The following is a 15,615-nucleotide window of genomic DNA, read 5'->3' on the forward strand; positions in this document are numbered from 1 at the left end:
CTCTTTCTTATATTATTTGAGAATTTGGCCAATGTTTTTTGTACTGCAGCTTTTAGTACTTTGCTCTAAGACAAATTTCTCCTATGGAAGACAAATAAAGCGAACCTTGACCTTGACTTGGATGCAAAGCCTGCATGCACCAACATCTCTTGCTCCATGACCTTGGCTTGTGACCTTTTCCACCCAAAACTTTAGCATCTCTCCAGGCCTACTGATCATTACCTCCTCCCCTCTCTCTCTCTCTCTCTCTCTCTCTCTCTCTCTCTCTCTCTCTCTCTCTCTCTCTGTATGTGTCCGTGCGTGCACCCATGTGTGGAAGTCATAGGGATTATGTGGTGAGTTTTAGAGAGAGAGGGAGAATAAAGAGAATCAACTTTATTATTGTCACATCACTGGTTTACAGGTGTAAAAATACAGGTGTAAAAATGAAGGAAGCAAGAACATGACACATGATTGGTTATTTAATGAATTAAATAAAAGCACACCAACCACACACCATTGGTTGTCAGCACCGGAGACGGAACACAGTCCCAGAAATGGGAAAATGCACATGCAATCTGTAATTGGCTAGTTCCTCCTCTTAGCCCATAGCCTGGAGGGATGGTAGTGCTGCTATTAGTATTTTTTCCTCCACCCGTCTAGATAATGACAGGAGGGCTTATTTTATTTGTGGCTAGTCTATAATTACTGATTACTTAAAAAAATGCCTATAGCCTTCTAAGAGATGGTTGGACCAAAACAGCAAAACACATCCCACTGCGAGCTCAACACATCTCCCCAAACCTTTACTATTAGGATTATGGTGTTGCATTGTAGCAGTAGCGCCACCGGTCATTGCAATTACTTACTGATTCCTGACGTGATTAAATACAGGCAGCGACTGTTGTACTGTATCACAAGGCAGTGTTACCTCCTTGACCTATTTATATAATTAATGTCATCAGTCTGTCCTCCATTGCCAGCTCCACATGGAGCGTTCTCTATAGCCTCAGGACCAGGTCTCACTGTTCTGGACCTGCTGCTGCTGCTGCTGCTGCTGCTGCTGCTACTGCTGTGTGCAACCTGACACCAATCTCCTGTGTAATGATTGGGTTTCATACAGCCAGTCAGTGGGCTATAAAATGCTTGTGGAGAGGACTGTACACTGCAAAATCCTGAGTGTCCTTAGTGCAAAACGGGTCCATTTTTACACTCAGCATTAACCACTTAAACCCCATATAAATTACTTCATTGACCGGTGTCACCCAGGGGCCTATACTAGCTCCCATGGTTTTCCCCCTCTACACCAAAATCTCTTGGCCGAATATAGCCGATCAGATCTGCTATTTTCACTGAATGGTTGCCCCAGAATAGGGACCCCAGGGTTCATGTGGTTAAATTGACACTGATGATTTTTGCAGTACGTTGATGAAGGGCTCATGTTACAACCAGCCTAGAGTCATCGAATAGGGGAACATTGCCACCACTCCTTTTTTTCCACTTCTCCTCCCTCCCTAGTATTGTATGTCTCTCCATTCCTTTATGCTCCATGTGTTCACCTGAAGGTTTTTAGTACTCTGTTTATGTGGAGAAATTGAATAGCAATCTGTGTTAAAAGCTCTCCTACTGCGTGCCCACTGCTTTCTGGCCTGGTGAGTAGTTATTCCACACTCTTCTGGTGTACAATTACAAATCAGCCATTGTAAGAAGTAGCTTGGAGCACTCCAGGATTATTACATCTAAAACCACAAGTGACTGCTACTGTAGTTAGTGGCCATCTTAATATGCATACACTGCAATATACAGTACAGTATTGTGTTCCTCTTACACTTATCAGTATCAACTTTATTGTCACATCACAAGATTACAGGTGTAAAATAGTGGGTGAAATTATTTTTCTCATAATATCGCAGGTACAGGAAGAGTTAGAATTACAGTTTCATGTGCTAAACTGCATAGGGTATAAAATCACATAAATTAGCAGATCATGGAATCATTTACAACATTTTTACATTTCCAATATTTCCAACATTTATGAGTGAGTGACAAATGAGACCCCTCTTGATTCTTGACATTAATGCTTTGTGTTGTGTCCTGGCGATCAATGTTTTTTGGCCGCTGTCATAAGGTTTACAGTTCCACAGGGGCTAGTGATGTTGAGAATGAGTCAGTTAAGTGCTCCCACGTGTGTCTGGATCAGAAGCCACATTCATACACACTTTAGTCAGGGATTCAGGACACCGTGTGGTCCATTCCTGCAGAGGACACTTTAAGAGCATGAAAAATTCATGTGTATGGATTTTGTCCTGTTAAATTATTAAGCTAACAGGCTGGAAATGACCTGGAACAGATGGGCTCTAACTAATATACAAGCTTGCTAATATGTACTGTATACACACATAGACGCCTTGAGTCATGCGTGTATCACCTTTTTTAGCGGCGCTATTAGCGGCGCTAGCCGCTCTATACCTTTAGGTATAGAGCGGATATTAGCCCTCTATGCCTGGCTTTTGCGTCAACGTTCTGATTGGTCAGGTGCGCCAACGTTCTGATTGGTCAGGTGCGTCAACGTTCTGATTGGTCAGGTGCGCCAAAGTTGTGATTGGTCACTATTCATGACATCACTATGATGTCATGAATATAGAATTCGATGTCTATATAAACGATGACAATGACTTCATCTTATTATTCATTTGGCTAAAGTCTCCGTCTAGGTAAGTTATTTAAAGTTAATATGACGAATAGAAAGAGAAAGATACAAGAACAGATGAAGGGTGAATGTATAGAAAGTCTGAGTTCGGGACCCAGTCATCCGTTATGACAGAATGGTTTGATAGAGACGATCGAGAATCCAAGAGTCCGTTAAGGTTCTGATTGGTCAGGCCCGTCAAGGTTCTGATTGGTCAGGCCCGTCAAGGTTGTGATTTGTCAGGCAAGGGGACTATTCATGACATCACTATGATGTCAAGGTTTATTTTTTATTTCCTCATGTTTTTTTTTGTATATATTTTTATTTGGCTAAAGTCTCCTTCTAGGTAAGTTATTTAAAGTTAGATCCTCAATTTAACTTTATCTGTCGTCGACGCTCTGATTGGTCAGACCCGTCAACAAAGTGATTGGTCAAGCTTCACATGACACATGGCTATAAACACATTATAAACACATATCGATGACATAATGTATTCAAAGGCGCCGCTACCTTCACACAGGGTGTGATTTTTATTGTACATATGTGTTCAGTAAACTGTCAGTCAAATCGATGGTGATGATCATTACGCTTACGCCTCATTTCCTGGCCTTGTCTTGTAGATGGTTGACCTATCTACTACTGCTGATCCTGGATCTGGTCATCTGCGTAGTCACCTGCCTGGCGGTGGCCAGGCAGTCGCGGTGGCTGCTTTCTATGTAAGTACTGGGTGGATTTGTGTGCATGTGCATACCTACCAACCTCTATTTGAGTCTAAAATGTGTGTGTATATATCCCCTTGCCAGCGTAATTACATTAAATAGACGATCGTTGAAACGCCATATTTTTTTAAAAAGTCCCCCGTGGGTTGGCGGAGGGATCCGTTTATCCACTTGAACGATAACATTCCAACCGCGATCCACCATTTTGGGGCTGTGGCCCGTTGAAAACGGGTGGTTTTCATCACAAAAAAAAGAAACTGAGTTAGGAGTGTTTTTCAAAAAATCCTATAGTTGGGGCGGACGCATGTCTTGTCTTTTGGAATGACGTCACATCACATCCGTCTACTGTTTCTCTGAGTGACGAGGGATCATTCCAAAGCTGTGTTAGAGCGCCCCTTGTGGACCCCCCCCCCCCCCCCATAATAATGGGAAACATTATTATTGTGTTATGACAATTTTTAAAGATAATTACTCATTTACATATTATACTGTAGGTCCTTAAACCATATCACCTTCCCCACCCAGCCCACCAGCCATGTGGCAAAACCTTCTCCAATCTGGTCACTAAAACTTTGGATAGTATTTTATTATCCACATTAAATAAGGATATTGGGCGATATGAGGAGCAAAGAAGTGGGTCCTTGTAAAAGTCTTATTATTTCTTGTCGTAATGTTGCTGGGAGATTACCAGATATCAAGGATTCGTTAAACATGGACTGAAGAAGAGGACATAAGTCAGATTTCTTTGTAGAATTCTGAAATGTAGCCATCTGGTCCCAGTGTTTTATTTGTTTTTAAGGATTTAATGGCTTCCTGTATTTCTGCATTAGAGGTCTCAACCCCTAAGGAAGATTTCTGTTCTTCTGAAACAGAGGGGAAATTCAATTGAGGAAAAGAAAAACTACTGATGGCTATTTTAAGGATGACTGAAACATCTGTCTTTTTTATTTCCCCTTCGCACTTGAGAACTGGACACTGGACATTAGATCATGATTTATAATAGTCATTAAAACAATTTCTCATGCCTCTGGGTGTATTTTGATGTGCCTGTTCGTGTTCAACAGTGTGTGGATGTCCTATACCCTGCCTATCACGATAAACCCTCCATGAGGGCATTCTTCCCTGAAGATTATCTCTACTTTCTGTGGCTTCCTGCTGAGGCCAAGCAAGTTGGTCAGCCTCTCTGGCACCGTGTAGAGTGCTGCATGAACCTAGAGTAGGACTGTCATATCATTCTCACTCGGTCCATGTATTTATTCCACTCACATGCTGCACAAGTGGAGATTGTAGAATTAGTGTTGAACCCAATTCAAAGTCATATGAATGCGCTATTCAGTCGTTATTTTCGGATAAGCAAACCAACAGATCAGTTGCCTGAATGCAGTTATTAGGTGCTAGATCTCAAAACTCTGCCCTGCCTTATGACACCCTTTTTTAATTTATAAAAATAATAATAATAATCTAAGTAAAGAGAAAATAACCCTTTTGGACAATTTTCCACAGAAAGACAAACAAGTCCAATATTGAATTGGAAGTGGCAACCGGTGTTTCAAAGCCTGCAAATCCAGTGGTTCAATTGCCTGCTGTCATGTTTCCCTCTATTAGGAGCAGTGTGTTGTGTTTCAGTGTCAGTGGATGATGTTGAGCATTCTCAGCTTCTCCTCACATCCCTCTCTGATGGACCCACTAATGTCTATTGATCGCCGGGGCAGGATGAGCCCTACTCCCCTAACTAAGTGCTTTTAGGATACTTCATTGGTGATTTCAAGACAATCAGGAGAAAGGGGGTTGGGAACTGAAGCGGCCTTTTACATCCATCAGGGAGCCACACACTCTCTCTCTCTCTCTGCTCACTGTTTATTACTTTCTGACTCCCAGCACTTTCTCTAGCCCGTTATCACTGTCACCGGGAGTGGAGTGATGTCTAGACATTGCAATGTTTATTCATAAGCAGCATCTGTTGTGCTAGAGTTATACTGTACATTTTCGTCAGAGACAAACTCAATTTAACCCTCACAATTTAGTCATTATGCCAATTTCCCAATTCCTCACACGCTTGTGTTTAATCCTGTCACTGCAACAACCCCTACTGGTTGGTCTGCGGACTGGTTGGTCCTATAGGATGGTATCGAAACCTCATGCCTTCTCCAATACACATGGAATTACCTGCCGCTACTTTTCACCTGCCAGTGAGGAGCCTCACCGGGAGGACGTAGCCGTAGCGCATGCAGAGGAACACCCTATTCCTCACAACACCTCTGCTGACAGGTGCTGGATCATTTATGTGATTCGTGAAGATCCGAGGAGAAAACGTTTTGGGGTGTGTCCGTGTTGTGTCGATCACAAAGGCTGCACTGGTTGATCGCGTGGCATTCACAAGAGAAAGAAGGATGTTCTGGACTTAAATTAAACCTGTGTTGACTAATCATATTACTCTCGTTCTTGTGACCTGTACGATGTTTAGTTGAAAACTGGGTAAAGTATGAATGAAATAAGGTGGATAAAATGCTCTCATATTCTATCTGTTTTTAATGTGCCATTGTCTCTCTCTACATGTAACTTGTTTCATCCAGGAGCATGGCTTTTGTGGTGTTGTCACTGGTCCTGAGTTGGACTTCGCTTGGAGCAGGAACCGCTACGTCTGTGGTGAGAAATAGACGCCATGCCGACGCATTGATACATTTATGTATGAGACATTATCATGTATACACACTTTAAATCCATCCCGCACTTTTATCAAGGCAATGAAAATGCTCTTATTCTTTTAAGTGAGTGCTTATTTCTATATAAGTGAGCATCAGTGAGAAATATCTATTGTATAATGATGTATATTGATCCATACGGCTGTAAGCAGATTAGTGAGGCATCTGGCTTTGTTATTGTTGACTGACTGTGGTAGAACGACCGTCCAAATGTTACACGTGATTCTACGGTTGTCAGAATTAGCAGCTGAGCCGTAACCTTCCCATCCCTTGTAAATATTTACCTGGACCATTCCTAAAATAAGAATCTGTTCCTTAGTCAACTTGTCAGGTTAAGTTAGAGTATTGTGCCTGCATTTAATGTTTCCCTATGGTCAGCCATGCTGTAAAGCTGATAACAAGCTCATGCTGTAGCCTTTTACAGTAGGTTACTCAACCTTTGGCCTTATCGTAGTAAACAAAGCTGCTTCGGACAGTAATTACAGTGGCAAGCTAGCCAATCTCTCTCTCTCTCTCACTCTCGCCCTGTCTCTCTTGCTTTCCCTGTCTCTCTCTCTTTCTCTCCCCTGCTCTCCTCAGCCCTCCAAAGATTGTTTTTTTTCTTATCTCTCGCTGTGGTCTGGCTTTAGTTCTCTTCCAACCCCCCCCCCCCTTAGACCTGGCAGATTGCACCCTGCTCACTGATGTACAGTACATTTGGACTTAGTAGGTGTAAATGAGCCAAACTGTATTTGGGACAGATTCCAGGGAAGCAACCTTCCCCCGTGCCTGCCCTTCTCCTCTTCCTCGCTACAGTCTTCTGCCTCCAGCAGAGAACAGTCACATTTTATTCACTCCAGAAGAACACCACTACCAATGACCTTTTTCTCAATGGCCAGGTTCTGCTGAATGTGTTGGTCTTAACCACTTAGCGGACCTGAGGCTGATTCTACAAATTTCTTCTAAATCAGTAGTTCTCAAACTTTTTTGTGCTGCGGACTCCAAAACGATATGTATTTGGCCGCGGACCCCCAATCTGAAAATGTTTTGTGCCAGGACCCCCCCAGAAGAGAAGATTTTGTGTTAGAAAAAATCAAATTCTCCAAAAATAACAGATGTACAAGCTCGCAGCGTGGCACGAGCGTGTATATCTTGTATATCTGCTATTTTTGAGAACCACTGTTCTAAATCCTAAGAGTTTTTAGAAAAACGTATGTTGCTGTATAGCCTATATATAACTAAAATCTACAATGACACAGATGCTTTCCCAGTTTTAAAGGGTTAAACTTTGTATACTTTCAGAAATATAAACAAATAGCCACTCTACAAGCTCACAACGCGTTGCATCGTGAAACATTGTCAGCTTATAGATTTTTTATAGCTATTTTAGCTATTTTCTTTACATTTTTTTAACACTGTTGAAATTAAATTGCACATCCCTACTCTGAACTATTGGAATGGTCCAGACCTAGTATAGTCAATGAGATTTGGGTCAGAGGTAAATCCTCCCCATGGAAGTGGATTATCGAAGATCCCTTCCTCCACAAGTTCACTGATGGGAAGTGAATGTGGGACAGGGCCCAGAAGAAAGCATGACAATTTGGGACAGAGTCACATCACATGCTGAACATTTCTTCAACATTACCCAAAGGTCCATAGCAGGTGTACTCAGTAAAAACTGGAGTATTTCACTTTATGGTCCACATTATGGTGATGTCCTAAAATGCCAAATTCTTGAATATCTTATGAGAAGTGATATGTAAACAAAATGTACATGCTAGTGTTGATGGAGATGGATTGGTAGAATTGTTGCAGTATTCACAGCATTGGTGAGCAACAAATGTTCAATCAAAATCCATCTGTGAATGCTATTGCTATGGTTTAGATATAATATTGTGATAAAAAGGACAATGAACTATGGACAGTGAAAGCAAGACAGTAATCATATTGCGTTTGACAGAGTTTAGGTTTCAGGCTATAAGATTATATGAGACATTGATATTTTACACAATTGACATGAATTTCCCTCCATCCTTCATAGCATGTATGAATGGTAACCAGAGGGTTGTGTTGTGATTTGCCTTGCCCTTTAAAAGCGATCCAAATGTAAACAAACAAGTAGTTCCACCACCAAAATAATATTAATAATGACAATATGAATTATTATTATTATTCTCTCAGCTCTTGATAGGGCTAAAAGTAGACAATAGATGCATTATTTTTGTATTATTATAACACACTTATATTTGGATTTAACATGGGGGTATGGAACATCCAAAGAGCATACTGGATTTTCCTTCTACAACTAAACTCTTCCAGAATAGGTGTGAATACAGCCCAAAGTTTACAGCATCTTAAAAACATCCCAGATGTGGCATTTAACGCCATTAATGGCTTTATTGTGAGATTTTGAATTCATTAGAATTTTCTCCATAGTCATTAAAACATTACCGGACATTGATGAATGGAGTCAATGTTGGCTAAACAATAACATCATTACATCTGCATATCTTTTCTCCTGGGACTATTTTCATCTAGACTTTTCAATTCAATACATGCTTTAAAATCCATTAAAATGCAACATAACTGAGAAAAACAAATGTAATTATAATTTCTGTGTTGGATTACCAATTCATCTTGTGTTGCTGTGACCATAGACATAAACAGGTAGATGCCTCATTGGGCAGTGGGACGGCATGTCAACACCACCCCCATAGTAACACTTGCTATGCATCCCATGTTTATAATACATTATAAACAAACTTATGATGCATTATAATCTATTTATAACACATATAATTATAGTTAAGGTTGTAAATCTAAGACAAGTTGTATTAATATTTTCACAATCTGGGAACCCATTCTGTAAACAAAAAAAGTCTTGAGAGATCATTATGCTAGATGTGTTTATGCTCATGTTTCACATATTGTTGCTCCCCTTTGACTGCAGGGTGCCAGCGACTTCTGTGTGTCACCTGATAAGTTTATTGTAAATCAAACCAAGGAATTCCTTACTGCAGGCAAGTTATGTTTAAATACGTTATATGTGCTTATCTACCAGATATGCCCTGTCATAGAATGGTTAGCATATTGTCACACAGTGGTAAATTCTGTCACAGAATTATAAACGTGTCACAGGGTGGTAAAAAAATATGCAAAATTCTCTCTCTCTCTCTCTCTCTCTCTCTCTCTCTCTCTCTCTCTCTCTCTCTCTCTCTCTCTCTCTCTCTCTCTCTCTCTCTCTCTCTCACACTCCTTCTCCTACAGATGTGGCTCATTATTATTTGTTCTGCAGTCCAAATCTACCCAACCCCTTCCAACAGGTATTGGACAAATGTTATTTATATTAGTTGTCAGCTGAGACTGTCTGAAGTCCTTTTCCTGATTTTAAGAACTATATTTACTCATTTCCAAAAATACATTTTTACACATTGCCAAGTAAAGCTCTTTATCAAACCCCAATTGGCTGAAAAATGAGTTTTGAACAATAATTTAATTACTTTCAAGCGATAACCCAAATAAAGTTTGATCAAAGAATATCCCTTCTTTTTCATGTGGGTCTTCAGTAATTAGTGGTGTCTAGACTGAACACAAACTGCCTCAGGGTATTCCCATGCTTATCGCTTTTTATTTATTTACTCATCATTATTTTATGCAAGGATTTAACATAATTTAATGGTATTTGTGCAGCCTCTGTTGAGCAGAATCAAGGACATTAAATGTGTGACCAATTATCACGAGCCTCATGCCTGTCTATCCTAACAGCTTCCATTTAGGTCTTAATATGATGCCTGTTAAGTAGATAGAGATAATCCGTTCTTTGATGACCTAGTTGATGTAAATATTGGTCTTTTATTTATGTTTGCGATCAGGGGGTAGGAATTCGGTGGAAAATGCCCTGTGGGCTACATTACTTAAAACCCTTACATAAACGTCTTAGTTGAAATGCTTAACAGGGGCCACTTTTTGATTGTGTGTGTTTGTGGGCGTGCGTGGGTGCGTCCATGCGTTTTGTGGGTTGCAGTCTCTGACAGTCTTCCAGCGGTCCCTGACCACTATGCAAATCCAGATCCAGAACCTGCTCCGATTCTCGGTGCCGATCTTTCCCACCTCTGAGGTCAGTGGTTGGCCCAGACACTGCTATTCTCCGTCTGTGGTTCAAGTTGATGATGTCACTAAGTCCTCCCCCGCACCTTAAATGTATTCATTTATTTCTTCGTAACACAGAAGGATCTTCTGGGGATCCAGCGCCTTTTAAACTCTACTGAGTTCAATCTCCACCAGCTAACAGCTCTGCTGGATTGCCGCGGGCTGCACAAGGTGAGGTCAGATGCAGGCCAGCAGCCTCAAATAATTGGATACTGCAATGTTGTGTTGCACCGTTTTGTTGTGCAGAAACTTTTCAGTCAGTACTGTACAGTATGTGTGTGTGAGTGTGAGGATGCTTGTATACAGAATTTACTCATGATGTGTGTGTGCGTGCGTGTGTGCGTAAATAAATAGTAAAATCCTGAGTGTTGCCTACAAGGCAACCAAAGGCATGGCACCCCCATATTTGCTAAATGCCCTAATTAATAAAATAAAATGTTAGCATACTCTGTATGGTAGATTATGCTAACACAATATAACATGTACATCCGCAGCGGTTGAAGGGGGTCTCCCTACTCTATCATTGAGAAATGTAGACCCTGGTGTCAGGTACAACAACAACAACTACTGGTTGACAGGTGGTACTGCCTGAAGGTCATGAGTGTAATATTTCCCCTGGCCAAGAGGGAAGGGTCAATGTGGTAGAAATGTGATCTCATGTGGGGGACCCGGGTTTGAATCCTGGGTAGGATATAAAAGTTATGGATTGCAGCTTTACCTTAGCGGCCCATTTGGTTATATTTGTACGCTTTTATCTTAGCGTTACAAACGGATGAATGAACACTGAGGAATTTACTGTGTGTGTGTGTGTGTGTGTGTGTGTGTGTGTGTGTGTGTGTGTGTGTGTGTGATGGGGGTGTGCATGCATTTGGAATTTGTGCGCACATGCATGTCTGTACAGGATTACGTGGACGCTCTGATGGGAGTGTGCTATGATGGCGTGGAGGGTGTCTTGTACCTGTGCTTGTTCTCGCTGCTAGCTGGCAGTGCCCTCTGTGCCATGCTTTGTGCCATCCCCCGTGCCTGGACGCTCATCGCCAGCAGGTGAAATCCAAATCCCATTGTGCTAACTTGGGCTAATTACAGTAGTAGTTCTCAACCTTTTTTATTTATTTTTGCTCTGGACCTCTATCCTCAAGGACCAGCCCATCCCACCTCACCTCCCCACAACAATATCATTTTTAGCATATATTGTTAACATTTAACGATAATGACCTTAAAGCCAGATATATACTTTGCGTCTTGCGTGTGTCATGCACCGAAAATAACTGATCTACAAGCTCACAATGTGTCATTGTGCGACGCTTTGTGAACTTGTAGATCCACTATTTTCTGTATGACACTGCGTGCAACGAAGTAGATCAAGCACTTACAGTCAATATTTCATTCATTTCAAGCTTTTTTTCCCACACTACTATTACTTTAAAAAATGTCTTAAATTTGATGAACATTGATGAAATTAAAATAAACATTTTCCCGTAGACCATCTTTAATTATGCCATGGACCACTGATTGAGAAACAGTGAGTACAGTAATGCACACCAGGCAATCACCTAGGGCGGCACTTGACAAGGGCGGAAAAATGTGGGCCAATTATCAAATAGTTAGCCTATTGCTGTGGAATATATCAATCACATTCTTCAAAACAGGAATGTGCCTTCAAGCTGCCATGCCGAGTTCACTCATGACCCATGACGATAAGGTCATAATGTCTAAACGACTAAAATTAACAGGCTGTTAATATAAAAAACAAGAGACTACTGAAGGATTTGACTGCTTTGAGTAGACTTCTAGAAGCTGGAAATACACCACTAGGTGCACGTTAAGTTCACTTCTGACAATCTGTCTTTTCCATGTGTCATAAGCATTACGAGAGTCTTCCCCATTTCAGTTGCTTCAGGAGAACTAACTATGTTTCTCAAAAACAAAAAATACACTAAAATAAAAACTACCTCAGCAGTATGAAACCAGATAGACTCGATGTGTGAGTTTTATGCTTGAGAAAGTGGTGCATATGAGAGATTGATCTGGTATTATTTTGTTTGAGAAGCTGAAATTGTATTAGGTATTTGGAAAATAGCTTCACTGCACATATCAAAAAATAAGAAGAAGAAGAAGAAGAAAAACACAGTTATTATGCGTATCCTACCAGTATTTGTACATGATCCTCAAAATGCCAGCATATTACGTCCTGCATAGTTTACACTTTACACTTTGCGCAAACAAGCGTTGCACTAGAATTTGAGTTGGCTATGTGTGTCATATTGACATGTGTATAGTTGCTTTTTTGCTGTATGGCATACTGTAACATGCATGAAATGACGATGACCTGTGTATGCCCTTTGATGACCTAGTTGATGTAAATATTGGTCTTTTTTTTATTGTGTGTGTGTGTGTGTGTGTGTGTGTGTGTGTGTGTGTGTGTGTGTGTGTGTGTGTGTGTGTGTGTGTGTGTGTGTGTGTGTGTGTGTGTGTGCGTGCGTCTTTGTTCTCTCCAGGGACAGAGATTATGACGACATAGACGAGGAGGACCCGTTCAACCCCCAGGCTCGACGGTTGTCGTCTTACAACCCCAGGTCCAACATCCACAGCTTCTGCAGCTACACCAGCAGCCTGGGCAGCCAGACCAGTCTGCATCCCCCTCCGCAGTCTGCCTCCAACATCATGCCTTCCACTGAGTACATGTAAAATGATCCTTTAATGATATATACATGTCTCTGTGTTTGGGTGTTTGTGTGTCTGTCTGTGTACGATACTTGTATTATTACTTTACTTGCCAAATGTGGGGAAGTATAGTACAATTGGAGAAATAGACATTGTGAGGAACCTGGTCCTCACTAGAGAAATGGTTGTTTTATGATTTAGATTTCTAAATGATGCTAATTAGGAAAAGATTCAGGTTAGGATTAGACATTTAGAGGTTAGGTTTAGGAGTAGCCGATACACTTTGTTGCTAATAGAATATCTTCAAATACCTCTCATCTTGTAAGAATGTTGTGAACCCATTGGCTCCTGGATTTATGTATCTGTCTCAGCTCAATGCAGGAGCTACTAACTGTCATCAAACTTTTAGAGCTCCGACACAAGGACGCAGCATCGCTCTCATGCTTTAATTAGTGGTTTTGAGAACATAACTAAAAATATACATGTGATTATTAAGTTGATATGTCGAGACATCATTGATGTGTCTGGGACATAAAAGAGACAATGCTGGAGGAAGGTGTGATTCTTTGCATGCCCAAAATGCCAGTTTCCCCCCATCTCCTGAAATCATTATATCACATTATTAATACTGCTAGATGGTCGCACACTTTCATTTTCCTCAGCAGAAAATTCTTTGTGTCTCCTCCAATCTGTCATTTAGATCGTCCTTAGATCGTCTAAATAGGTCACAAAATTGTTAAATGTTTTACACAGAGTAGTAAAAATCAGTGTGCAGGCTTGAATGTGTTTTTCAGCCTTGAATATGAACAACGAGCTGCTTGAAGCAACCGAAAATATTGATCTGGACAAAGTCTGGCCCATTTATTAATTAATTTAGCAAAGATGAAATGTAGATAACATTCATTTGTAGGCTGAGTGCATTATTGATTCATTAAAGTGTTGCTTTATTTGTGTGAGTCAGAAACAGGCTTTATAATGTGGAATAAACAGGAAATATTATCTGATCATTTTATTCAGCATTCATCTAAATGAATCATCAATGGGATTAATTTAATTAGGAATGGAATGGAAATTGGCTCATGTAACTGCGAGCTGACAAGGCACACACTGGAATTCAGAATGAGTTATGGCTCGCAGTGTGCCGCCGATAATGCAAATGACTGTAGTTAAATAACGTCCTGATCCTAATTTAAAATATATCTCATGGCCATCTAGTCTGTGATATTTCTCGGTGGCCCATTCAAATGTGTATTTATTATTTTTTTACAACTTTTCACTGTTCCGTCTAAAACAGGGGTGGGCAACCACCTCTTTTTAACCACATTAACCGGATTCCCCCAGCAGTCTACTACACTACAGAAGGCCCCCTCCTTTTTTCCCCTCTACACCAAATCTCTTCTTCGAAAATAGCTCATCTACATGCACACAACGCTTCGCAACGCATTATGAGCTTGAAGATCTGCTTTTCTGCAAATGTTTGGACCCAGAATAGGGACGCTAGGCCTGGGCCGCAGCATGGCGTCCAGGCACCCTAGGCTGGCAGGGTTCGACTCACGTTCCTGACGACCTTTGCTGCGTGTCACCCCCCCATCTCTCTCCCCATTTAAAAAATTAAAAATTAAAAATCTCTCTCCCCATTTCCTGTCAGCCTACTTTCCCTATCCCGCTCTAATAAAGGCATAAAAGCCCCCCCAAAAAAAGAAGAAGAAAAAAGAATAGGGACTCTAGGTTGGGTTGGGCTATTGAGGTGGTCAATTGAGTTTACACCATTATCAACCATTATTGTTTCATGTGCATAAAACTCCTCTCATTATAAAAGAAAAATAGAGTCCGCTCACTGATCATGCTCCAAACGTTTTACAATTTATTTTTCTGAAAAATAAATGTAAAAACTTGTGGAGCATGATCCAGTGTGCGGACTCTGTTTTTCTTTTTTAGTTTGACTTCTGTCCTTCACCCGGCACTTTAGAGTGGATGTGCGTGCTTGTTTGTTTGTTCGTTTGTTCATAAAACTTCTCTCCCCTTTGTCTTACCTTCGTTATTCATAAAATGATTCATTCATTCTTTGTTAGGTTTTTTATTAACTTAATGATTTATTCAATATGCTTGTGTTTATCCAATCAGCAGCCTATAATCGGCTATAGCACTGTGTGATCACGCCAGCCTTGGAAAACGGCTAAGTGATCATGTGCCTGAAAAGATTGCCCACCGCTGCTCTTAAGTGAATAAAAATGAAATCAAACGAGCCATGTAATTGTTGTTTTCAAAGGCAAACACTTTGTAGAAAGATACTTCCTGTATTAGGCCTGCACTCTTTGAGTTAAATTAACACCATGGACTTTACTCTGTTGTGATCTCTATGACAGGAATCAATCCATGCTGTTTGGAGGGAACCCTCGCTATGAGAATGTGCCGCTGATAGGGAGAGGATCACCGCCCCCATCGGTGCGTTTTGGCCCCAAAGGCCCTAGTGTCTCAAACGTGACCACAGTGGCACGACTAATGTGAACGCAACCATAGCACACAACAGAAACACTTTGTGCATGTTAACGCATATACTGTTGTCTACTGTGTCCACTGCCAGCGGTGTAATAGTTAAGGTGTATTGCAAGTGATGAAAGACTGCTCTCTGCTGGTCATTGACTGTCGTGCATTCATGTTTGTCTGTTGTAGTGCAGACAGTCTCACTGCTAAATTGTGTGCATATACTCATATCCTTTTCATCATTGCATTA

General features: G+C 40.9%; 1 protein-coding gene across 2 annotated transcripts in view; it reads left to right on the forward strand.

Annotated features, from left to right (window-relative positions):
* Window positions 1-15,615, forward strand: part of ttyh2l (tweety homolog 2, like) — a 45,380-nt gene that overhangs the window by 26,287 nt on the left and 3,478 nt on the right. The window contains exons 5-13 of one of the 2 annotated variants that reach the window (XM_084072871.1): window positions 3,289-3,384; window positions 5,961-6,033; window positions 9,019-9,088; window positions 9,336-9,391; window positions 10,093-10,185; window positions 10,296-10,388; window positions 11,119-11,261; window positions 12,716-12,901; window positions 15,248-15,326. In XM_084072871.1, coding sequence (XP_083928997.1) covers window positions 3,289-3,384; window positions 5,961-6,033; window positions 9,019-9,088; window positions 9,336-9,391; window positions 10,093-10,185; window positions 10,296-10,388; window positions 11,119-11,261; window positions 12,716-12,901; window positions 15,248-15,326 — 889 coding nt within the window. The remainder of the gene's footprint in view (window positions 1-3,288; window positions 3,385-5,960; window positions 6,034-9,018; window positions 9,089-9,335; window positions 9,392-10,092; window positions 10,186-10,295; window positions 10,389-11,118; window positions 11,262-12,715; window positions 12,902-15,247; window positions 15,327-15,615) is intronic. The other variant, XM_084072872.1, reaches the window with a different exon arrangement.

Source organism: Gymnoscopelus microlampas (genome assembly GCF_963454915.1).
Source record: "Gymnoscopelus microlampas genome assembly, chromosome: 11".
Taxonomy (NCBI): Eukaryota; Metazoa; Chordata; class Actinopteri; order Myctophiformes; family Myctophidae; genus Gymnoscopelus; species Gymnoscopelus microlampas.